The sequence below is a fragment of the Lutra lutra genome, chromosome 1, assembly GCF_902655055.1.
Source record: "Lutra lutra chromosome 1, mLutLut1.2, whole genome shotgun sequence".
NCBI classification, from domain to species: domain Eukaryota; kingdom Metazoa; phylum Chordata; class Mammalia; order Carnivora; family Mustelidae; genus Lutra; species Lutra lutra.
In genome coordinates, this window is record NC_062278.1 from 185,603,654 (window position 1) to 185,630,309 (window position 26,656).

The 26,656-nt window shown below is 39.8% G+C and overlaps 1 protein-coding gene across 1 annotated transcript in view; it reads left to right on the forward strand.

Annotated features, from left to right (window-relative positions):
- MDFIC2 (MyoD family inhibitor domain containing 2) overlaps positions 1–18,237 on the forward strand; it is a 115,595-nt gene extending 97,358 nt beyond the window's left edge. The window contains 6 exon segments of the mRNA XM_047738462.1: positions 6,508–6,604; positions 8,043–8,223; positions 9,278–9,351; positions 9,353–9,394; positions 9,396–9,501; positions 17,978–18,237. Of these exon segments, the coding sequence (XP_047594418.1) occupies positions 6,508–6,604; positions 8,043–8,223; positions 9,278–9,351; positions 9,353–9,394; positions 9,396–9,501; positions 17,978–18,237 (760 nt within the window).
- The last annotated feature ends 8,419 nt before the right edge of the window (positions 18,238–26,656 follow it).

Genomic DNA, 26,656 nt, shown 5'->3' on the forward strand with positions numbered 1-26,656 from the left:
TTTTTTAATTGAATGGGGAAATTGTTAAGTACTTTATGATACACCATGCAAGAAATGTTATGCATTTTTTGACCCCTTATTCATTAAGTACCAACTATGTCCCACGTCGTCTTCTAGGATATAGCAATTAATTAATACAGACAAAACTCTCATATTTCAGTCAAGGATAGAAGATACTTGAACTCCACAAGTGAACCAACAAACACATAAACAAAACATTTTCAGAATACTGGAAAGCACTATGAGGACAATGAGACATGGAATTGGCTGGTGGTGAGAGCCCAGGACTACTTTCTATATGGATTTCTCAGCTTCAGCACTACTGACATTTGAAACCATAGTCTTTACATTTTATTCGGGCAGGGGCAGGGAGAAGGAGTTCTTGTGCCTTGAAGGATGGTTAGCAGCATCGCCTGGGCTACTCACCCTACTAAATGCACTCACCCCTGTCAGGACGATAAAACATGTCTCCAGCCATTGCCAAAATCTGCCCCCATTGAGAAATATTGCTTTAGATTTAGTGTAAGAGAAGACCTCACCCAAGAAGTGACACATGAATTGAGACCTGAGGATGTTTTTAAATAATCTTTAGGATAGAGAGAAATGCTCCTGATATAATGGTAGCATATATAATATATTCGGTAAAATCCTGATACTGTTTTTCTTGTTAAATCTCTAGAAGACAATATAGCATCATGGCTAGAAGCATGGACTTGGAGCCAGATGGCTAAGTTAAAAATCACAGTTTCATCCCTTAGTAGTTGTGTGACCTTGAGTAAGTTACTTCACATCACTGTGCTTAGGTGTCCCCATCCAAAAAATGGGCATGGCATCAGTAGTAACTACCACAGAGCTGCTGGGAGTATTAAATGAGCTCATTTATGCAAAAGTCCTAAAAGAGTGAGTGACACATCTTGGAAGCACTGTATATAATATATATAATATACTGAATTGAGTGACACATCTTGCAAGTAGTAGACATGTGATATATATAATTTATTAAAATTAGAACATATATATTCTATTCTAATTTTAATATCTGTAATATAGACATATTCCAGCTCTGACATATATAAAGAGATATATATACACCAAATATTTCCATTGTCTTTTTGTGAAACAAATATAATAATGTGTTAATAATGGTAGAATTATAGGGGATTTTATTTTCTTTGTGCCTTTTTACATTCTTCACAGTCTTACAGATATAAATGCAAATGTTGCCTTCAAATCAAAATAAAAATTAATATGTATTTTAGCACAAAAGAGAATTTTTAGACTTTCATCAGGATTAACTGGCATATCGAGAATGGGGGAGGAAGACCAATGGTAGATGTGCTCAGAAAACCTGTCCCAGGGAAAATGAGTCAATTGTCAACTGAAAGCTGAGACACCCCACATTCAATCTGTCAGTCAGTTCATCAGTCATCTGAAATTTATTTAACACTTGCTTTAGGCCAGACACTGTGCTAGGTGCCGGGAAATCAAAGATGAATGGAGCATGCATTTCCTCTAGGAGCTCACAACAAGAAGGAGAAGAGAAATACATCCGCAATTAACCACAGTACCAAAAAAAAAAAAAAAAAAAAAAAAAAAAAAATGGATCTCAACCCAGACCTCTGGGGACTCCCAAGGTGAACAATTAATTTCAGTTGGAGTCAGGGTCATTGCAGAAAGCTTCACATAGAGGATGACACTTGCTTTGGACTCTGAGGGGTATGGAAAATGCAGTCATTTGCTGGAGTTCTGGTTTCGAGCACACATGCCCAGTGCCTCCCTTAATCAATGACTAGTGAGGTCGATCACCCTTGGAGAGAGAAACATCAGAAGGGATACAGGAGTTGTACTTCAGAAAAGTATTTTGATCTCCTATCAGAGTGCCTGGTGTCAGAAAGCGATTTGCAGACGTGAAGTTTGACAGTCACAGGAATTAGAAGACCTAAGTGCAAGTACCAGCTTTGCCCCTTACCAGCAGGGTAATCTTGGGCAAACCACTAAAATCTCTGACCTTCCATCCATTTCCTCATTCATATAATAGTGATAATAATACTTTGCAAAACTGTTGTGAGCCTCAAATGAGATAATGTAAGAAAGAGACTTTAAGTGGCATTCGCTTCGTTGAGATGAATAAATTGTGGTGGTTTTAACATAACAGAGACTATTTTGAATAATTATAGCTTAATTTTTAACATTTATATTTAAATACTGACAATAAAAAAGCAACCGTATATGTAATACCAATTAGGCATGAGTTTATAGCCTGATTGGCTCCGCTGAATTTTTTAAAGCCCTAAACATATTACTAACCCAAGTGCATCAAGCTATAAAAACTGCTAACCAATTTGTTTTTTCCTGAGATAACATCATCTTTATTTCTTGAGACACTTTATATAAACATTAAACTGAAGGTAACTGCATACAAATGAATGGGAGACCCATAATTGCAAACCGTTCCCATGTCTGAAGATCCAGCCACCTCCTAGGACAGAATTTCTCCTTGTTACAAGCTTAGGATCTAGCTATAAAAGTATATCACTTAGCCTGCGTCTGTCTACCGGTGCCAAGCGTACCACAGGGGAATAGAAAACAGATAATGATCTAGAAGCATTAGGCCAAAAACCCCACTTCGGTCCCAGAAGGTTGAAAATGCTTTGCAGGGTGTAGAGGAAGCTTGGCAAGGGCTCAACCTTACTCTCAACCTTACTCTCTCAGTTCTTTCCCTGTCTTTAATCCTTTTCACCTTGAACGCTCACTGCTATTGCATCGGGACAAAAAGTATTCTTTAGCTTTTTCTCTCTTTAAAAAAAAAAAAAAAAAGATTTACTAACGCTGATTGAAAAGGCTTAATGTCCCCTTGTCATGGCCCTTGATAAACATTTCATCTAATGCTTTCTGAGGCAGGGTTTTAGTTAAAGCCCCACAGAAGACAAAACAATGATGTATAAAACCACTGCTTTAACTTGAAAGTCTTTAAAGGACATCTTCTCACCAGGGCTGCCATTTGAAAATTACAGGAAAAAAGTGTCTAATATCTCTACCTCATTGATTCCACTCCCCTCCAAAAAAGAGGTTTAATAAACCCAAGATTTTATTTTGTCCCATCTCATAGAATATAGCAATGAAACATGCCATGGATAACTTATTTCCATTCCTTTGAAAAGGTGAGAAGAGTTTCATCCCTTAGTTTGAACAAATTATCCCCCACCTGGTTTCCAAAAAAGAAGATGTGTTTTGTGGTTTTGGCTATTGTTTTGTTTTGTTTTGTTTTGTTTTAAATGCAGCTTCTTGAAGTACCTGTCACCTTTCAATACGCATCTGTCAGTACTGAGAAATCCTCATCTTCCTAATTTTGTTCTGTCTCTAGCCATAAGTATCAGCTCCCACAATTGTCCTCAATATAAACATAATACTTCTCTACACCTCTAGAAACTGTGATTCTAGCTCTTTCTCATAATTTCCAGCAAGTTCTGTCATGTCGAATGCTCTTCAATTTTGTGTTCTTATCTACCAAGCTATGGAGAATACAGCCCATATCTTCTAGTATTAACAACAAAAATTACTCAACATTTGTATGAACTTTATAAACTCTACATATAAAGGAAAAAAAAACATCTTTTTTTCTTCTTCAGTGTTACTTCAATTAACTACATTTACTAACCATAATTATTTGTTGATGGTTTGGTAGCTTATACCTTGAAATGTCATCTGTCTGCTTCAATCTGATTTCAACCCCAGGTAATTACAATACAAAATTCTAAGCTAAGAGGATAGTTTAAATCCAGGGGAAAATATAATTTATCATGATAGCTTTAGAAATGCCCATACTTTTGAAATACACATTGACTTTAAACATTTTGGTCCAGAATTTAAATCACCCTGTTTTTTGCTTTTTTTTTTTTTTTTTAAGATTTTCATTTATTTGAGAAAGGGAGAGAGCACAGAGAGAGAGGGAGTGGGAGAAGCAGACTCCCCGCTGAGCAGAGAGCCCAATATGGGTCTCAAACCCAGGACCCTGAGATCATAATCTGAGCCAAAGGTAGATGCTTAACCAACTGAGCCACCCAGGTACCCCCATATAACCCTGTTTTAGAGACTTATCTGACAATGTTTGTGTAGGCTTCTGGAGTTTACTACTTAAAAGAAAAACTTAACACTTTTTTCTATTTCTATTCTTTTTTCTATTTTCTATTTTCTATTTTCTTATTTCTTTATTTCTTTTTTTCTATTTTTCTATTTCTATTGAATCCATGATTCAATAGAATACATAGATTAATTCAGAACAAGAGAATGGGAAAATAGTCTGGTAATAATGAGCTATTAACATTTGGTGTGTGCATATGTGTGTGTGTGTTTTGTTTTGATTTTTAATGAGTATATGATAGAAGAATATTACTGAAAACATCGTTTCAATATAGGGTACACGATGTCTTGGGGAGGGTTGTCACCATAGCTGAGACCAATGGTGACAGAAATAATACAGATTGAAGAACCAAGAGGATTCATCTTGAGTGGTAGTGATGGGAATGAGAATCTAAGATACATTTGTAGGATATTTAAGAGAAAAAATGAAAAAAGAACTGGTAAATATGGGATGAAGATGAGGCCATTCAAAGAATATTTTGAAGCACTGGGAATTTGTTAAAAATGACAATACAGTGAAAAGAAATTGAATTGTCGGTTCTCCAGGGATATCCAGACTCACCCAGTTTGGGGAGAAGAATAAGGCCTTAGTAGAAAGAGATATACTAATTGTAAAGATTAGCTGATAATGCCAGTAAAATGTCCAATAGTCAGTTACAAGGGTGTGACTATAGTTTGTGCTGACTATGGGCCTCTTGAAGACCGAGACTCTCTGCTCTTCTTCTCTGAATCTCCCAGAACCCAGTACGGGGCCAGACACATAGTCTAACCCTCAGTAAACGTGGCCCAGCTGGCTGATGAACTGCACAGTTTTGGGAACCAGCTTCACAAAGAAAAATAATTAAATTGGGAGTGTGGACAAATATGACCTTGGAGGGTAGGGCACAAAGAGAGGAACTAAGAGGACAGAGAGAGGAATAAAGGAATAAACATGTTGAAGGAACTGGAAGGAAAAAAAGAAACCAAAAACAGAGACAGTGCGGGTGGGGGAATTAAACTGAGAGAGAGAGGAAAGGAAGGGAAGGAAAGGGAAGGAAGGGAACGGAAGGGAAGGGGAGGAGAGGGGAGGGGAGGGAAGGGGGAGGGAAGTGAAGGGAGGGAGAGGTAAGGGGGAGGGGAGAGAAAAGCAAGAATAGCATGGGAGGAGAGGAGCCTGGGAAGAAGAGACGCTACTTATTCACAATTAGAATGCATATGTATAAATATATATATTTATATATGCACTCAAATAGAGAATGCATGGATGCAAAAATTATAAAGTCACATTTAGTGAGCAAAAATGAAAATCGTTAAAATGTTTCCTTAATAACATAAAGTAAATAAATTAATAGCTCCTGTCATATTGATTCATCCATTGCATGTGGGCACTCAATAAATGTTAATTGAATTAAATTAATAACATTTGCTCAATGGCAATAAAAAATTAATTAACTGCCTGTCTTTTCTGTTACTTAAGTTTATGCCCATTGGTTCTGCAATTACTTCTAGCCCAAACATGAATTTTCTATTTCACTGACTTAAGATACACTTAAATTTTTTTCCCTTAGAAATAGAGTTGAGCTTCTAATTTTTGTCCTAATTTGGGTGTTTTTTTTTTCTGTTAAAAAATTATTTTCTCTAAGTTAATGTCAAGAACTATGTATAACATCCCAAATATAGTTTCACGAGTTCCTTATTTAATTCCAAAATCGTTTTTTTTTTTCTGCAGGAGATGTGATACCACTTTTTATATGTTTCTCCTTTTAGCCTATGCTACTTTATAATACTTGGGATACAATGTCAAATAACACGGCAAGAGAGGAATCCGGGGAAATTTATTGTTAGCTTTCCATCTATAAAAGATGGAAGATGTCAGTAACATTCACCCAAAAATTGTGACCTCACTTCAGATGTCAGAATTCTGGGTTGACAGACTGGGGTCTGAAATGTGTGTATATGTCAGATGATTTTCTAATGAGCAACAGATAGTTCCTGCTGGGGATGAAAAAAAAAAATAAAAATATAAACAGAGATAGAGAATTAAAATAACTTTATGAATGGCAGTTTAACTTTGCCACAAAATTCTCTCAGTACAAACCCAGTGGCTCCAAATGGTTGCTTAATGTAGCACACCACTTAGATTCAAAATGCTATACTTAAAAATTGTCGCAAAAATTAAAAAGAGAATCATATACCACTTGGCTGTATACAGTATTCTCCGCATGTTTCTTACATTCCAGTAACCTCTATCCAACATTTTTTTGTTCCTGAATTACTTTGTGCAAAAGCAATTTAAATTACATGCAGCCTGACTACGTGTGATAATTTGAACTGATTGTTAATTAATTCCATAAGCAAACAGCTGCCGCAATCTCTATACTCATCAAGGTTTCGTTATCTACCAGCTCTTTCCGAGATGCTCTTTAATGTACAGCGTACAGCAGCTGTAACCAAAGATGCAGAATTCCCTGAGCGCGGAAAGAAGGTAGTCTTGCTTTGCAGAGCTCAGGGAGAGAGGCAACGGGAACGCTAAGTAACCTGCGAGGCTAGATTTTGGGTGGGTGACGCATGGTGTACGGGATTTCGGCTCAGAGGGGTTTGGTGGATGGGCGGTCTCTGCAGCTAGGAAGCAGAGATAAAAGCTAAGAACAATCAGAGATGAGTGCTGCATGCCACACAGACAAGGATGAGAGCTGAGGCTTTGGGAATACAATGGGGCCTGGATGCAAATCTTAGTCCTGGTCATTTGCTAATGAGGACTACTGGACACTTATCTCAATAAACTATCTAAAGCTTTAGTTACACTCCTCATTCTGTGAACAGGGGACACCAGCCACTCCCCTCTGTTCAGGGACATTGACAATATCAGCCTCCCGGAGTGTTTGTGATGCTTCCGGTAAATAAGATTTGTAAGCGCTAGCCATCTCTGGAGCTGATAGGAAAGGCAGGCCATGGAGTATGTGGGTGTGTGTATAAAGCAGTGGTTTGGATTTCCACCTAGGTGACTTTGCCCCGGAGGGGAAATTTGGCAATATCTGCGCACAGTTTTGTTTGCCACAGCCTAGGATAATGGGTACTACTGGCATCTCATAGGTATAGAACACGAGACGCTGTTAGACATCCTACGATCTCCCCATGGCAAAGAATGATCTATCTCCAAACATCAATACAGCATAATGAACAGCTATCTGTAATATTAGCTGATTGCCCAGCACTTTGATATCCCCCCCAAAATAAACTATTATTTTGATATCATCATTACAACATTAATTTGCTGACTCTCTCTGGGGGTTAGAGGAAGTCTAGAGTTTCCCAATCGGTTGAGCTAATTCCATCTATTCATGATTACGTTAATTGCTATTAATAAATGATCAATGTTTTCATGATCCGTAACTTCTACCAGTCCAGTTTAAAATGAATCAAACCACAACCAAGAGATTTAAAGCCAGCAACATAAGGGCTAGGGAATAAAAAGCAAACCTGGTTGAAAGCCAAGGCTGTTTGGAGGCTGAGAGAGAAACAAGACAATGGCATGGGCTGAACGAACAGACAACTCCCATGCCATGCAGGAGCCTTTGAAGGTTCATGTAGGGAGCTTCAGAAATCCCTCAGGGGCTGTGAGCTAATCTGCCAAGGGGTGGGAGGGCTTGCCTGAGCTTGAAAAAGTTCTTAAGTTTTAAAAGATTTCCCAGGTTATTTTACTCTTTAGACCAAGTCTCTGGAACCACTGACTGAGGAGGCAGGACCCAGTAGAGATTTCCATCTGCCTGAGACAAAGCAACTTTGGAAAAGGTGGATGGATGCTGGGAGAATGTATCCTTGCACTGAGAGATTGTAAGCATGGTAAAAGCCAGGTTGGGGAGTTGTATTATTTACTCCGGTCACTCCATGAGCATTATTGGATCAAACACGCATTGCACTAGCCACAAGAATGCAAGGCTCCGGAATGCATCTTCACCATCTCCCAGGAGGGTCACCAAATAACCCGGACTGCTGTTGGTTTAGGGCTTAATGTGTCCCCAGGAACCAGCTGGTCTGCATGTTTGAGAGTATCTTCTATTACCTCTTCTCTTGATCTTAGGATTCTGGGCAATGGGTATATAGGTAAGTTACAACCCAGACTGGTTATGACCCAGACTCTAACATGATTTCATCTTACATTGCTCTGTCATACACTCTTCAATATTGTGATTTAGCTATTTCTTTGCTAACTCCTTTGATGCTTGTGGAAGTTGGGGACCATGCTGGTCCTAGGTGCCACTATATCCCCCATGCCCAGCCCAGTGTTTCTTATATAACAGACTCATATATGATTATGGAAGAATGAATGAATGAAAGAATGAATGAATGAATGGATGGATGAATAAATGAATGAATATGGGAGCTCTAAAATACATGAAGCACCTAGGCCTTCTTGGTCTTTTCTATGCCTCTCCCAACCAGAATCTCAAGGGTCAAGGATTTTGCCAAAGGTTCCCTTCCAGGTGGTTATATGGAAATAAAATATACTCCAAAAAGCACACCCTCAAAGCCATATGAACAGTCACCTGAATAGGAACCTAACAAATGCTAAGGCAGGGGAAGGGATGGCAACTGAGAGTCTCGGAGGGTAGAAACAGGTATGAGCTGATAGATGGTTCATTTATAACCACTTGTCTTATACAGAGGAGGAAACCGAGGTTTGTAGAACCAAAGAAATAAAAACCACATGATTGCGATCACACACATTATTGAGCAGCACTGTCCATCCAGCATTTAAAACCCTTTTACTGCTTCTGGGATCCAGAAAACACTTGGACCAAAAGCTGACAACAAACTATGAACTTTTGTTGATCCAAGTGAATGAATTCTTTGATTCTCTCCACCCATCACTAAAAAAACAAACAAACAAAAAACAAAAAACAGTAGAAATAAGTGTTACAAATGTCTGTGATAGGGAAACTTGTACTGTGTGTAAAATTTTATGATTCTTGCCCTTTTCTATTCTTAACTTAAATATTTATTCAAAATGGTTCCATTCAATGATGCTTTAATCTCTTAAGACCTTATTCTCACAAAAGTCTTGAGTGTGAAACTTTCTACAAATGTCCGTTCTGAGATCACTAGGTTATGTCAACTATAGTGGGTTTGTGTATGTGTGTTTTCTTTTTTCATCTAGATATGCAACTCACAAATGAAAAGCATGCAGATGAGAAACCCATTAATGCTATCATTATAAATTCAGTATCTGAATTTCAATATCACAGATGGACCAGCCAAGGAAACCCCCAGTGAGAAAAAAACTGTCAGAATCCAGCACATCACTGTCCTCCCTTGAAGAATGCCAAACGAAATTTTCCTACCTCCAAACTGATACTTCAGTTCATCAGAGAGACACTGGTGGTATGTTTCTCCGAATCAACCCATCTCTAAATAAAGCTCCCCAACCCCCAGCCCCTGTAAAATCATCACATATGCTGTTAGAAAAAAAAAAAAAAAAAGAGCCTTTATGAATATTAAACAGGAAGACTTCGATTTGAAAACTCTGGTGAATGACACATGTCAAGGTCACTCTGCAATTATGAGGTGCTTGGCAGATTGTTTGCTCTCAAAGCTGGAAATCAGAGGCAAAGTGTTTTAAATAGCTGCAGTGAGGTATAATCATGCTTGCTATGGAGCTGGGAAGGGGATAAAGAAGAATGGTAAAGTTTTCTCAAATCTGAGACCATTTCAGCCCATGATGCTGGGCTGAAAGGAGTAGAAGGCAGAGTAGAATGGTATTAAAATGCTGGAAATGTATAGATGTGGACTATAAAAGATATCACGATGCTTACATCAGCAACCAGTGTTCATTCCTCTAGGTGATATCACTTCCTGGGCATTCTGGTCAGTGCCAACTTACATCCAACTATCCATGCATATGACTATAAAAGGCACATTCCTTTTGCAAATCCAGTTTCAAATTGATATGGTCCTAAATGGTCATCGCAGTCAAGTTCAAAGTCATGCACACCACACCAAGATATATGTAATTTAAATCATGTTGACTTTATAATGCCCTTTACAGGAGACACAAGCCATTCAAGAATTTTGTAGCGTTCCATATCCTCATTTGCACTTAAAGAAAGCTTGCAGTTTCTCGAAGGAAAATATAAGAGGGTATAGTTTCTAGTCTATATTTAAATTAATATTTACTTTTGAAAATAAGGAAAAATAAATAAATGGGCTTTGTGTAACAGGAGCTGTGGAATCACATCAGTTTAATTCCTGGCTCTGAAATTTATTAACCATATAAACCTGGATACGTTTTTTACCATCTCTGAATCTCAGTCTTTCAGCTATATGATAGAGCGAGGGTGGTTTGAAGACCAAATGAAATAACGTGTATAAAGGATCCAATAATGGACCTGGCACATAATAGATATTAGATTTTTGCTTTTGTTATGGTTATGGTTTCAAAAAGCAAGGGGAGAAATTCCTAACATGTGTTCCTTATGGTCTTGTAACAAACACTGTCATGGCTGCTTTAGACCAGAGGCTACAGAAACAATTGCTTGCAGGTGCCAGGAGATGATATGAATAATGAGTTAGACTGGCAGTGAGCAACAGGGATTGGTGAGGACTGGGGCAAAGTGAAGCGCACTGCAGCTACTCAGCTCCAGCTAATTGTTGCCAGAAGGAAACAGAGGTTCAGAGTTGCCAGCTACAGAGTGTCATGTGAAATCGCCAAATTTTTTGAGTGTTGGCAATACTTTGATTTCTTTTATGAAGCCCCAGACACTCCCAATAACACACAGCTTGGGGATAACTTTGGCCGGGGACTGTCAGGTTACAACCTCAAATTCAAGATGATGCCACGTTTATGGCTTGCTGGAGTTTTGAGCCAATCAAGAAAACGGGCGCTACAGGAGAGCTCTCTGAGACACCATGAAAGCACTGTGACCCTAGAGCATTCGTCAGATTGTCTCAGGGATGGCAAGTAACGGATCTTGGTTGTCAGGACCCCTGAATTAGGAATTGTCATGGTACACACATCCACACAGTACAACACAGTGTCCTCCAGAACCACTCTGATTGTCCTAGCAGGGATTCTGGGAGAAGGAGAAGGGCTGGTGCAGCTAACATAACACCTGACCCCCTGTATTCTCAGGGAAGGCCCAAAGGACCGCTCCATTAAGATGGCAACTGATACTCAGGGGTCTCATGCAGGAAAATTCATGACTTACTGGTTTTTGGGGGCGGTTTTTTGGTGATTTGGTTTTTTTGTTTTCAAAAGATCAAAGGAGATTCACAAGGACAACTGATAGTCTGTTTTTCTTAAGCCTGCCTGAGAGGCTGTTACAACCCAGGAAATCATGATTTTAGGCTGACAACACAGGTAAAAACCCACCATCCCCTTTCCACATGGTGAAAAAAATCCCCCCATTGAGTTAAGAGTTTGGGATACCTGGATCAAAAAGAGAACAAAACATCCAAACGAAGGCCCACGAAGGTGTCTAAGAAGTCTCATTATCTAAACAGCAAACATCAAGGATCTCAAGCGTTAAGTCAGAGAATTTTTGTAGTAATTAATTTAAGGATGCAGAAATTGAGAGCTGGGGTCATGTTCGTACTGAGATAAATACAGAAATATCTTTTCCGGAACAGCAGGGGAAACAGAAGGGAAAGAGAAGATTGCATCCACTTTCGTGTAGTTGTTGGTTAATTTATTTTCAAATGTATAAATGAGTGCGTAGGAAGGATGCTAATTGCTACTATCTATTATTATATACATTGCCCCACTTAAAACAGAATGGAAAAGCCTCACACATGCAGATTTGTAAAATGTGTTAACATCCATTAGCACAGTTCATGGTGTGGGCTCTGATGGGAATTTAAAGGATCTTTACTGCATATCACACACTATGTGCTGAACATTACTTATTAGTAAATTGTGGCTCATCCTGTGTGGCCCTTTCCCGAATAAGATGGAAAAGGTCCAGAGCACTCTCTGTGTCTCTGTTCTATTGCTCCGTTCTGATTGCACAGGCAACCCTCCAGGTAATAAAAGCAGGAATACACACAACGCTCGAAAACAGGAGCCTTAAAAGAAGCCTGAGAATATACCTAATTGATGTATAATTTGAATTTGAGAATCTCATCCAGGTGGAAGAGGAAAATCATAACTACAAGATACCTCAAAAGAATAGTCTTAATTACACCATGGACTACTGAATAAATGATTACATTTTCTACACCTGTAAATTTCATTACAATTAAATGCATTAGGTGTCACCTTATAAAAGTTCAATTTTATAATATTTCAGTTCATTTGCTCAGAAAAAAAACATAAGCACAAATTTACTAAGTATCACCCAAATCTAGTCAGCTTGTTCTAAAGAACTGACTTGAACGTTAGTTGGCTTGTCTGAACTTAAATAGATATTGGACATATTTAAGTAGCTATTAAAATTGATACATCAGGGATGATACCCCAGCTAGAGAAAGGCATTCAGTACACTTTATTTATTCCTATTCTACATACAGACTTAAAAAAAAAAAAAAAAAAAAAAAACCTCAGTAAGTGTGAAGAAGTGCGGGAACCAATTTTTATACTTTGTGACCAAAAAACTTGGAGTAGTAGTCGTTGGAGTCACTGTGTCACGAATCTCATGCTTCTGTTGAATCTGCTGGGACAGACACACGTTAACCATGAACATATGAGGATACTGGGTTGGGCCCACGTTTATTGCCCTTTTTGTTTGTTGGGTTTTTGTCTGGAGGGTTGGGGAGATTCTTGTTTCTCTGGAGCCACTTCTGGAGGAACCTATTCTTGCTATTTTGGGAGTGATTCCCCAATGAGCAGGTGTAGGTTTCTGGAACTGAGGAAAGCTATGAGAACTCCAGTGGACAGCTAGATCTGCCTCTGTCCCTCTCTCCTCTTAATCCCAGGCATCACAGTGACAGGATCAAAGCCTGGACGGCAAGCCCAGAGAGTCAGGATCGTGACCGTGAGGCTGACTCAGGCATCCTGGTTGGAAGGTCTTTGCATCACTACCTTTTCCACTATAATTAAACATGATCCTTTCTAATGAGACAGCTTCTCCCTCTTAATTAGCCAATCCCCAGCTGCACATTTAGCACGGCTGGAGGCTGCATTCATCCTCAGTATCATTCGAGTATCACTTAGCACATTACAGCCTCATGTCCTAAATGTACCCTAGGGTGTACAAAGGAAATGAAAAACCTAAGGCGGTGGGGGGGGGGGTTGTCATGGCTTCTTGTCACAGTCAAGTACCACTTTTGGCTGCTTGGCCCTGCAGGTCTTGGCTCGTCCTGGAACCTTCTCTGATCCAGGTTTAACAAGGCAAGAGGAGGGAAAAGAGGGATGGGCACCACTCTGAGAGCAGGCCAGGATGCCAGGGGCATCATTAAAGGGGCTTCAACATGCAGAGACCTCCTAACAAAGATATTAGGAGAGGTAAAAAAGCCAAGTAAGGGAACAGTCGAGGCACCTAGACATTAGCAACAAGGCTCTGCCACCTCTTCCCCTTGTCCCCTCCAGGCCACTAGTAGAGGACTAGTCCTGGACTTCACTCGTGGGCCACGAGGAACTAACCATTAATAGGCAGACCACTAGCAAGTGGCATTAACAAGAGCTGCAGAAAGAAGGATGTCCAGAAAGAGGTAAAATCAAAGGGAAGACATAGGTACTGACTGAGACACATTCAAGCAGAGAGCGAGGAGGAGAAACACCCACTGGGATTCCCTTCTTCCCACCTTCGCCTTTCCTGCCACTGCTTCCACTGGCTGAAACAGGCAGCAGGCCACTTGACAGAACTTGGAGAACAGATGTTAGCCTTCTCGGAATACAGAGCAGAGCAGGGAGAGAAAGGGTAGCAGGCCTTCATGAGCCAGCCATATCCTATGCCATGTGGATTGTGACAGAGAAGTGGGAGCCTTCTGAAGGGCAGGCCAGCTGCAGGGTTCAGAGCTCTGAAGGGGACAGTTGACTCAAATCATGGCTCCTCTATTTCTGTGTTTCTTAAATTCCCTGAGCCACAGTTTCCTGGTCTGTAAAAGAACATGATAGTACTCAACTCAGGTTTATTTCAGGACCTATGTGAGGTACCTACAAGGTGCCAGGACTGTGGCATTTGCTTCCAGTGTAGCACCGGCTAAGAGAGCACAGACTTTGGATCCGGAAGGACTGAGATCGAACCTCTCTGCCCCCACCCCCAACCACCCTACCAGTTGAAAGATTCAGGACAGTCAGGGGACAATTCCTAAGTGTTAGTCCTTTCACCCACAAAACGAGGATGACTTTACTTATCTCCCATCATTCATTTATTCATTCATCCCTCAACAATAGACATAGCTTTCTTGTAACTCAGGTTCTAGCAGGGGAGAATCTTTGTATTAATAAACTAATTAGTTTCATATCATTCCAATGGTCCTATACCATGAAGAAAAAACAGAATGCTCTGAGAGTTTCAGAAGGAAGATGTTTCAAGATAAAGACTCAGAGGCTGAGTAAGAATAGGTCAAGCTGTGAGGGGGGAAGTATATAACACGGGGCCAAAGAGAGAGCATGGTCCAAAGTCTCTCAGATGGGGCATGTCAGGGTCTGATGCTGAATCAGTGTGACTACAGTTCAGTGAGCAAGGAGGACAGAAGATGAAAGCCAGAACAAATAGTCAGGAATCTATAACGAGACTCGCATGGCTATGGCAAAGATGTGGGACTTTAAGGGGAGAGTGAGTTCTTCCCACCTACAGTGAAAAACATCATAGGAGCTGATGAATTTGAACTGGGCTCCTGTAAAAGCTATGTGTTAGATAGGAGCCTAGTGATGTTGACCTGGACAATGGCGGAGAGTGGCCAGAACTAAGGGGGTGGCCCCTAGAGGTGGGTAGAGTCTTTCTGATTTTGACATACCAACTTGAGACAGGACGAGCAGAACTCAGCAAGGAGCCGGAGGGAGGATGGTGGTATGATGGAGAAAAGGGAAATGACAAGAATGAGTCCCAACTTTCTGCTGATTTCATCTGAGTGTGCAGGAGTCATTCACAGGAGGAGGTCAGAAGAAGGACAGGTGTGTGGAATGGGGCAAGAGCGGAGATCTAGATGCAATTTGGCCTTGGTAAATGGGAGATGATTGAAGGAAGACCTTGCCAAAAAGACACAAAGTAGGCAGAGGAAGCATAATGTACTCTTTTGGATGGGCTGAGAGCAGGGGTGCTAATCATGGGCTATGGTTTTGGGTATCATGTTTATTAAACATGAAAGCCCCAAGAAATAGTGCAAAGGAAAACACACCCGTTCCGGAATAGGGGAAGCCCAACTCTCTTTTCAAACAGCTGCAAATTCCCCCCCACTTCTTAGGCTACTTTTGTGCAAACAAAAATTGTCCATATGCAAAATAGCTTTGCCTGGCCATGTAGAACTATGTAATATGCCTTTTAGGAAAAGTTTTCAATGCTCTTGAAAGTTTGGAAAAATCTGTTTTCAATTCACCAATGTTGCCTTGTTTTTTTGGGCAAGAGGTTCTGCCTTTTATAACCAAATAAAAAGGACTGACTTACACACAGAAAAGAAAAAAAAAAAAATGAGCTCTTCTATTCTCAATGCAAAGTAGAGAGGTAAAAGAAAACAAATGCCAGTTTGGCCAAATCTATAGGCCAACACATGTGTGTGTGTTTGTGTGTGTGTGTGTGTGTGTGTGTAAATAAAATCTAGAGGGTACATCAGAAGTGGAGACCTCCAGAATCTGCCAGCTTGAGAAAACCACTGGGAAGAGGAATTAAACCAAAAGATTATATGCTCTCAGGAAAGTATAAGTCCAATACCAAATAGGTATTTGTACTTTGATAGGAAACACCAGCTCCCACCCTAACTTGCCTGCAAACCAAATTTTCAGCCTCACATCTCCATCTACAAAGGATGTGATCCCACTGGATCATTTTTATACGATCATAGCCTGAGTCAGTCTCTTGAGTCTCCAGCCTGAAGGATATGGAGAATATTTTCTACTGAGAACTTCTTTGCCAGGGGCTGCGAGCATAGCCTTCTTGGCATTAGTAAAATTTGATGAGGTTTTCTGCTCCATAGCTTTGACGACAAACACGCCCTCTTCAGAAACGCATACATGAAACGGAGTCTAGGTACTGTGCTAAGTAACTCCTGAATTTTTGTGGGTGGTTTGCACTGACTTATATGGGTGAGTTAGCCACATGCTAGAAACTGGCTCTAAGTGAATAAAAAAGGTACCCCGTCTGGCAAAGAGATGAGTACTTAGCCCTAGGGGTATTATGGGTATGCTGCCTACCCAGAAATACTTAGTAATGGCCACAGCACCTGCAACAATATATGGCAATTAAAGTCATCATAAAAGTCACAGTGAGTTTCTTACCACCGTCTTATGGGAAGAAAAAAAAGGAGGCTGTGAGGCAGGGATGGAGGGTGGGGTGCAGGGCGGGATGGAGGCAGGAAGATTTTTGTTTACCTATAAGCAAGGTCACTTTAGACCTTTATATAAGTATTTTAAAGAAATCTTCAAAATATTTTTTTCCCTTTTAGAGCAAGTTTCCATGTTCTCCTTCCCTCTACAGATTAACAATAGCTGAATAATGAAAGTAAAAAGGTTTTCTGGAAAACACTGTTGGAAGTAATGAACAGGGCTCTAAGAATACTCAAAACCCTTTAGCGGAGGACTCCAGGAGCAAAATCACTCCTGTAGGCTTGTGTACTCTCAGCCAACTGAAGTCTGAAAACCAAAAGTTATTAACTTAACATTCTTGGTATAAGGGAATTATAAATCCTGATGAAATCTAACTTTAATTGATTGATAAACCCATCAGGAGGAGGAATTTTTCTCCAATTCATGCCAGATTGTTATTTTCAACCATCAATAATCTTCAGGATACTGACTTCAATTAATTACATGATGTCTCATGTAAACGCTTACCTACCCATTTATAAAATGCTCACGTTTTTGAGACCTTTGTGACTAAAAAAAAAAAAAAGTTATAATTTTAACAGAGAACTGCTACATCTTCTAACTAATTCCCTTTATGGAAACAAAAACTATATAATCTATAACCCATCACAGCTGTTTGGCTAGAATTACCAATTACCTTCAATACCTTGGAGATACTTTTCAGATTTTCATGAGTCTGCATGGTAAATTTTTAAACCAATTTTCTTAAAGAGCATTGAGAAGATTTCTACTGTTTTAGGCATATGATGACACATTTCATTTAACATGAACATAAAATCAAGGCCTCACATTAACTGGAGCACAAAGGACGCAGGGATTAAAAATAAAATACAACTAACATCAAAACTGTAACTATTTAAAAATCATTTGTATTGGGTTTTGAAATGTGCTTTTTGCTTGCATGTGAAATATGGATGTGGCGGATTCCTGGGAAACCACACCATACAAATGACCAATCCTTGAGACAAGAAGCCAAAGTTTGTATGGTCTGTCTCCTTGTCCCCAATCCTAATTGCTCCCCAAAGCTCTCTGCACTTGGGGAGGACCTGTTAGTTTTCAGACAGTTGCAAGGTTTCCAGATAGGCAGTGAATTGTGTGGTTTCCCAGCACCTCTGCAGGCAAAGTAAATAAAGGAGTTCAGAAGAGTGACAGCGTTTTAAACAACCAGATTATGTGGAATCAATAGAAATGCTCAGGAAGTTAATAAAGCAATTACTTAAGCAGAGGGAGTCCTGCATGGGGGGTGGGGAGGCTTGAGAGAATAATGATGTACATTACCTCTAATATGGACAATTAAGAGTTGGCTATAAAGTCATCAAGCACACCACTGCACATGCCTGTCCTTCAGAGATGCCCCCGTATGGGCCACTATTCATTTTCTTCTTCTTCTTCTTTAAACAGAGGAGTGTGCCTCCCTTATCCTCACTTGTCTGTTTTGCCAGTTTTGGGACTGTCTCCTGATGCTCCCGGATACGTGTGAAACGGTGTGTACCAACCTGTGCTGCCCCTCTCACAGGTATCACCACACCTCGGATGAAAGCCACTCTCGGAACGATTGCAGTTGCAACTGTGACATGGACTGCAGCCTGTTTGAGCCTTGCCACGAGACCAGCGAGTGTCTGGAGCTAGCCATGGAGATTTCAGAAATCTGTTACCGCTAGCCCAATGCAATTAACCACATTCCTCCAGACCCTCTGGCCCCAAGGGGAAATTCCATGACAACAAGGCTGTGATTTCTATGTGCCGAAATGTAAGAACTGTACACATTTCTTGGATGCTATAGACCATTTTCTTCTGCAACTGCCTGACAAATCTAATACTGTCAACTCTATGGTCTCATTCCAAATTTCATAACCGCATGGCTCGCTGAAAAATAAGATCTTGATCACATGTGATGAACAAATCCTAAATACCTCTTAACTGCCGTAGGTACAAGGTATTTCTTGACTGTAAAAGAGCATGCTAACCCACTCTGGGTTACTGCATTCATTGGCTTACGTCATGGATTCAACTTCATTCACAAATTCAGGACAAATTAGTGCATTCTTTTCGAATTGACATACATTAGCTTGTCTTTGTAATGGACTCATGCATAAACATTATGCATTGTTGGTTATTATTAATAATGTATTGTATAACATGATTTCGTAATTAAAAATTTATTTATACGGTCTCTTAAAATTCACTTATATGTACAGTTTAGGTAGGAAAGGGAATTAAATGAATTAGAAACCATGTTCCTGTAATTGCAACAGATGTCTCTAAGACATCTCCAGTGAATTTTGAATATGATGTACTTCAAGAGAGTACTGTAATTCTAGACCACATTATTATACGTCTATGACTATGTCATAACAGGTTATGCATGTTCTTAATTTGTTACAGAAATGCTCTTCTTTATTCCAATGAGCATAAATGGGAATTATATGCAAGTTTCAAGAAAATGACCCCAGATAGTCAATTCTTCATTTTCCTCATTTCTGTTTGTCAGGTACAATAAGCAACAGGATATTAAAACAGAATCATGTCATTTCACTAAACTGTCACTTATATAGGAACCTGAAAGAAATACATGTTTAGCTACTTACTCAGCATCTAGTTTCCTAATAAAGCATGTGCTTCAGAAATCATATTTTTTCTTTTCTGATAATTACAGTAATTCATAATTATGCTGAGCACCTCCTCATACTTACAAAAAAAAATTTTAAGATGTGGTATCAACTTGGAAAGTGATTTTCAACTCAAACAAATTAAAACAAACCATTTTGGGGGAAACACATCTAGGTTGGAGTTATTTTAGCATCTTCTTTTCTTTCAGTAGGCATGGCATTGCTCATTAATCTGTGCTTATATATTCCCATGGAGATGTCTCAATATATTCACTGAATGTACATATATATGTATATACTTATATATATTCAAACAAAGAAAACAAAAGTGAAGTAAAGAGTAGAGGGAACTTTCTGCAATCTAGTAAAAAAAAAAAAAAATTCCAAAATAACTGTTTTTACCCGACTTAGGTAATTTCAGGCAAAAGCAACATTTGTTTAGTTTCTATAGTAAACTAGCACATTTTTCTATTCTCCAAAAAAATTCCTCCAAACACTGAAAACTATTAATCTTTAAAAAATGTTTTTAAGCTGCCTGTAGAAAGGTATTTAACTGTTCCCGTCTTGTCCTGACAACACAGCGCATGTGTGGTTAATGCGGCTGCGTTTCTCTTGAACTATCGCCTTATCCACAAACCACAGAGCATGACAGTGCCCTACACTGCCTAGGAACCCCTTCGGTCTCTCTGCTTTCCAGAAGTTCAAGGACAACTCTACACTCTATGCATAGAACTTGCAGCTCATTTGTGGAGGGGGTGGGGGGGGTGTAGAAATTGATTCTTAGAACAGGAAGGGAACCTAGGACAGTTCCGATCCAATAGTCTCATTCTCCATAAGAGAAAATGGAGGCCCCAAGAACCAACTTATCCAAGACCACACAGTGAGTTAATGGAACTGTTAAGAATTCTAGCTGGTGGTCTGATTTTCTAACTGCACTTCACCGCTTAGTTCTGTACTTCTGAGTCCAGCTGGTACACAGTGGTACAGCTGCTCCAATGGCTCAAATATTAAAATACTACCAGACTGGCTCATAAACAGTTGTTACCTTGTACCTCCTTAGTGTTTCCTCTAAGCCCCCAGGCATCTTGGCCCCACTCCAAGCACCCATCCTACCGTACCATGGTCCAGCCCCTAAAACAACATGTGTAGCACCAGGGTCTCTGGGCTCCTGTCCCAGTACGATGGTACCTGGTGTCACTGATTAGGCCATGTCATATTCATGTAAAATATTTTGACCATCATCACTTATTCCTTTCAGTCTATGAGCCTTTAAATGGTGCAAAGAGGATGCATTTCAAATGTGAATCAAATGCTTGTCAATTAGAGACCTAAAAATTGCCAGGTCTGATTTTATAATGTGGTCAGAGTACTACAAGATTTTTCTGTGGTCTCTCCACGGTTAGTTAACTTGTTCCTCACTTTCAGAATTCACCGTGCTATAACAGAAAAGGTCGGTTATTCAAAGTATGAAATTTCTTTTCTTTAAACCAATAATAAAACATCATCCTTTTTGCAAACATGAATGGCTCCTTCAATTGAATTCTTACAATAAAACATACACAGCTGGGAAAATGCACTTGCAGAGGTAAGACAGATGAAAAAGGAATGTGGTTATTGATTAAATACAAGTATCAGAATCTGAAAAGGCTAGGATTTTTTTTCTGTAATGATGAAGGCCTGTGATTACAAGTAAAGACAATATTATTCTTTAGGATGGGCTTTTTTGGGAACAGAGTATTCCTATTTAAGGAAGCACATTAGATAAAAAAAAAAATTGAAAACATACCACATGTATAGGGAATGGAGAACAGAGATTTCTCTTCCCACAGCACTATAACAACATAGTTACATTGTCTTTGCTTTGCTCAGTGGATTTTTATAAAACCATTGCTTCTCTAAAAGCCAATAAAATATGGGAAGCAAGGAAGAAACAAAGTTACATTTAACTTGCTAATGAAATCTTCTCATTAGCTAAACTGATAGGCCTACAAAATTAATTATCGATGCTGGACAAAATTAATAAAGCAAAAGTCACTTCATTTTTTTTTCCAAGGAAGTAAGAAAGGGCAGGGGAAAGTTACAAACAGGAAACATCACATGAAGGCATAGCAGCAAGTTTTTCAAAAATAAATGCGTAGGTGGAAATGTCTGAAGGACAGAATTCATTATCCAATGCCTCCAAATCCTCCCTCCCTCTACAAAATGAAACTAAGAGAGAATATGTACACTTAAAAGTAAGGTAGTTTGACTAAGAGTTTTGCCCATGACATGGCAAGTTCACCCAGCCACACAAACTGATGACCTGAGACAAAATTTAAGTACTTGGTTTAATAGTTTGCTAGGTGTTTTCTAAAGAAGAGATCTAAGCCCAAACCTCGAGATTTGCCATATGTAGCCTCATGTGATCTGTGTAGACAGGCAAAGTCAATACAGCATGAGGATCTAGTGTTTATAATCAACATGGGACTAAAATTGTGTTGTTGGGATCCTTGGGATCCTCTGTCTAGGTCTACATAGACCCTAACCTTACTGGGAAGGAGCCCAAACTGTGGGGTAGGGGGAGGGGCGGAGGAATGAAGACTGAGGAAGGGCCTGCATCATTTTTTGGATCTACAGTTGACTCTTGAACGATGTAAGGGTTAGGGGCCCTGAGCCCCTGCCCAGTCAAAAATCCTCATATAACTTTTGATTTCCCCCAAATCTTAATTACTAATAGCTTACAAGAAGCCTTACCAATAATATCAACAGTTGATTAATACGTATTTTGTATATGGATGACATGCTGTATTCTTAAAGTAAGCTAGAGAACAGAAAATGTTACTAAGATAATCATAAGAAAAAAAATACATTTACAGTACAGAGCTGCATTTTTACAGTACGGCACTGTATTTGTTGGGGAAAAAAAAATCCACATAGGAGTGGACCCACACAGTTCAAACCTGTGTTAAGTGCCACGTTCTGATGGCATCTTGACATGCTTCACAGACCTGCTTGCGCCCACTATCTCTAAAGCAGTGGTTCTCCATTAGGGGTGGTTTTGCCCCCTCCCCCGAGACATTTGGCAATATCTGGAGACATATTCAGTTGTCACAATGGAAGCGGGGGCAATTCTACTAGCATCTCGTGAGTAGAAGCTAGAAATGCTAGTAAACATTCCACAACACACAGGATACCTCCTGCAACAAAGAAAGAGCTCTGAGAGCCTTCCTATCCGTCTCAGTGAACTATCACCAAACTGACTGTAAAACATGCCGGAAAATAGAATTGCCAGCTAACCTGGAGGATGCCCACTTCCCTTCAAATTTCAGATAAACAACAAATAATGCTTTAGTACAAGCATGTCCCAAATATGGCATGTGACACACTTATACTACAGAAACAACTCCTCGCTTATCTGAAATTCAAATTTAGCTGGTTGTCCTATATTTCAGTTTGCTAAGTCTAGCAGCCCTAGTTCAAAAGAGCCCACATTTGAGAGGGCTCTCTAGAAGGGATGATCTTCCAGCTCGCTCCCTGTCTCCGAGAGAGAAGACTTGTTTATTTCTTCGGTCAGAGGCCAGGACATTCATTGGACCCCATTTTATAATGTGGTATAATTTAGGTCAGAGAGCTTGGCTTAAAAATCAGCTCCAAAGAAAAACACTCATTTACCCTTCTGTCCCAGGCTTACTCAATGATCTTCGGCTAAGCTGACCTCATCTTACTCTCTCTGCTTCACATTTCTGAGAAGGGACCTCAGCCAAGGGCTCTCTGGATTCAAGGGGTAGAAAGCAGTAGTCTTTATTTACACCTTGAAAACTAAACCCACATTTTTTGGTTCAGTCTTGGCCAGAAAGACCCTTCTTGTCTGGTGTCCGCACACCTGTAAGGGGATATTTTTTCCCTATCTAGTTATTTTCCTTTCTGTATTGCTTGCTCTGTCAGAACTCTGAGAGGGAAAGGGGTGAGTGAGAATTTCTTGGGTCTGGATTGCAATACCATCCATTAACACATTAATTTCACCATGCACTCTTAGTGTATATTTCAGGGTTGACCAGAGGACCTGAACATTTTCCCTTTACTACATTATTCTTATTTATTTTACAGATGAGAAAAACATTCAATAGAAAATATTTGATTAAGTGCTTTATATACATTACACAGTTCTCCAAACAGCTCTTAAAATAAATTCTATTATTAATCCCATTTTCCTAGGGGAAATAGAGACTTAAGGAAATTAAATAACGTGTCTGAGGTCACACACCAAATAAGCAATAGTCGTGAGGTTTGAACTCAGGTCTCTTCATTCCAAAGCCCTGTTTTCAATCACACTGCCTAAAAGTTGTACATATGAAGAATGATCAAACCAAGATAGAGTCCAAGTATTCACTTCTAAAGCAAAATCAATCAGAAAAATATAATGACTAGATTAAAAAAAAAACCATTTGCTGATGTAAATGTTTTAAAAGTTGTTATCCTGTGCAGTGATTAGAATTTGGAACATCTTCAAAATGCTTTTAAGATATGTCCCCAATATGTAATAAATGCAAAGTCAATGTATTACAATTTAATCTTTACGTCAGTAGCTTTGCCCCATTCATCTACAGTTATGAAGGCTTATCTTTTAATGTTCCATTTTAGCCAAGCAACTTTGATCTCGGCCTCAAAAATCCACCCTGCACAGAGAACCCAGTGCAGCCCTCATCAGCATTCCACAAGGGATGCCAGGAGCATGAAGGTTTTTAATCAGTCAACAACACTACGGTCAACCAAATGCACTCTGATACTTAGACCTTTTATCTCAAAAGCTATGCGGAAACCAAGGTCACGGTAACCTCTTTTATGGTTTATTGTTCCTCAAATGTACTTAGAGTGGATTTACGAAGCCACAACTTATTGTGTGGATACAGAGCTTTCACTAGGTTCAGCCCTCTCCAGCATTCACTTTGTGTCCCCTTTCAGCACTTTCTGCCTCTGGATCCTTATTTAATATCAAGTTCCCGTAAATTTTTTAAAAAAATAAAACAAGAATATTGAACAAGATTTTCCCAGTAGCTAAGCTACTCATCATTTGTAATTGAGGCTCTTCAGAAAGCTGCATTAACATCTCAACTCACTGCTGAATAGCTTTGCAATACCAGGGCAGGTCCCCCCAAGGGAGGAGGAAGACAAGAAGGTGGGATGGTGCCAGTGTGGTAACTCTGCCATTGTGAGAGTTGGGTCACTGCCAAGGCAGGCACAGCAGGAAACCACCTTGGTCAGGAGGTGAGTTTGTGGAACTAGCCCTGCGAGGTGAGGTGGGAAGGGGATTCTAAGTGTTGTAGAAGAGCCTCAACAGATCCATAGATTGCATGTAGTTCACTTGCTTTTTTGATGACTCTCACTCTGAGCAAAAATATGCATAAATGCATAGTTTTGATCTAGAAGTGACATTTTTACAATAATGTATTAACAATGTGTTAGAAATAATTTTAAGAACAGAAGTATCTGTGTAGCACCCAAATCATCCTACATGCTACCCACGGTACTTGTAGAATATGCTGGAACACGAGGTTCAATGAAAGCCAGGAGTGAGACCCATTCAGTGACCGCCCAACTTCAGTTAAGACCTAGTCTGCATGCCTGGTCTAAGGAGGTGGGTATGAACTCAACTGTTGGGGAGAAAAGGAAAAAGCAAGAGCCATGTCTAGAAGGGGCCTCAAAGGCTAGTTTGTTTTTCCTTAGGAGCACATGGAGAACCACAGACGAATGGCAGGGTATCGCATGACTAAAGTGGTGTGTGAGGAAGCCCAGCCATGGAGCAGCGTGCAAGACAGATTACAGCAGGGAGAGACTGGAGACTTCCAAAGGAGAGCACTTACAGGAAGGCACAGGGTGATGAAGGCCCGAAATAGGATGGTGACAGGGAAAACAGGCGGGAAGAGATGGATGGGGAAGAAATTAGAAAAGGACCATTAGTCCTTTCTCAAACTCTTCTTATTTTAAGACTCGAATATTCCCTACTGTCTATCACATATATGACTCATGAAGCCATTATTTTCATTAGGAAAGAAACGGGTTGGGGAAGGGGGAAGATCTATTCCAAGTGGAAAGTCAAGGTATATTTTTAGCTACATTAAGCCAGCCTTCTGCTGCTCTGCACACTGATGTAATTCCAACATAAAACATAATCTATAATATTCCCAGGGAACAAATCCAATTCTGGGTCATATAAATTTTCATATAAGTCCATCACAATTCATTCCCAAAACATCTCATTCTCTTTGAAAGCTGGAACTGCAGCGAGTGATCAAAATGAGTAGTTTAAAATTGCTCTGGAATTTCCAGAGATGCTAAATCTAACCTGCCCACGGTACAGGACCAATCCCCCAAACTTTAAATCAGAGGTAAAGCATTTTATGTTTTAAAAGATATATTCCTCAAAGTTTATCACAGTGTATTAAAGTCAAATGTGAGTTATTGCTTACCAAATCTGGAGCTGATGTCTCCTCTTGATTACCCTAGGTAGGCGAGAATAAGTATCTTCCAACCAACATATTTTTTACCTTTTCATCTGCCTCTTGCTATTTACAATAGAGTGAAAAATAATAGCCAAGGAGTGACTTTGCAGGGTTGGACGAAGTGCAAATCCCATCTGACTCGGGCCTAACTTGTATTCCAGGCCCTTGGCAAAGTTCTACTGCAAGGGGAAGAATTATGGAAACTAACTTCTCAATAGCGGGGTTGGTCCTGGAGGAATAATCAGTGAAAAGTCATCTGATGAACTTTCAGCACATTTGCATTGGCTTAGAACCTGGTGTATATATTATTGGTGGTGCCTGAAATGTACCTGTCTCTGCCCTTGCTGGGGCTTTCTGCATATGACGGAAGTAGCTGGGCCATGAGCACGATGCCCAGTGAAACCCTAGATTGAGCAGAAATTTTATTACTAATGCCATTTATAGCAGAAAAATTCCCCGTCAATTTTTCTGATCTTATCTGTTGTATATATAGCGACTGTCCAGAACTCAAGATTACTCCTAGGGGTTGGGAGAAGTGCGAGAACAGAGGACATCCTTTGGTTTAAAGCTATCTCAGAAGGGTCAGACTTCCCTTCCCTGTGACAGTATCACCTTAGCAGGCCAAGTCAGAAGAGCATCCTAGGGTACACAGTTTCAAGCGCCCTCCCTTCTGGTCTTTGAGGATTTGGGGCTATTAGGAGGCTCCTCTTCCAGAACACGCCATTAGAATGCAAGGGTGTTCTACAAAAATACTTCATGTTAGCCTGTAATGACAGGGAAGGAGGTTGAGGTCTACCAACAGACTTGAAGTTGAATCCTGCCTCCCCCATTTATGAGCCAAATACATTGAATTGGTAACTAAACATCTTTGAGCCCCAGGTTCCTTGTCAATAGATTGTGGTTAATAACACCCATCCCATGGTGAGGAATCAAAGAGATAATTCAACAGAGCTTTTAGTCCTGGTTTAGTACATCAAGTACACTTACTGAAT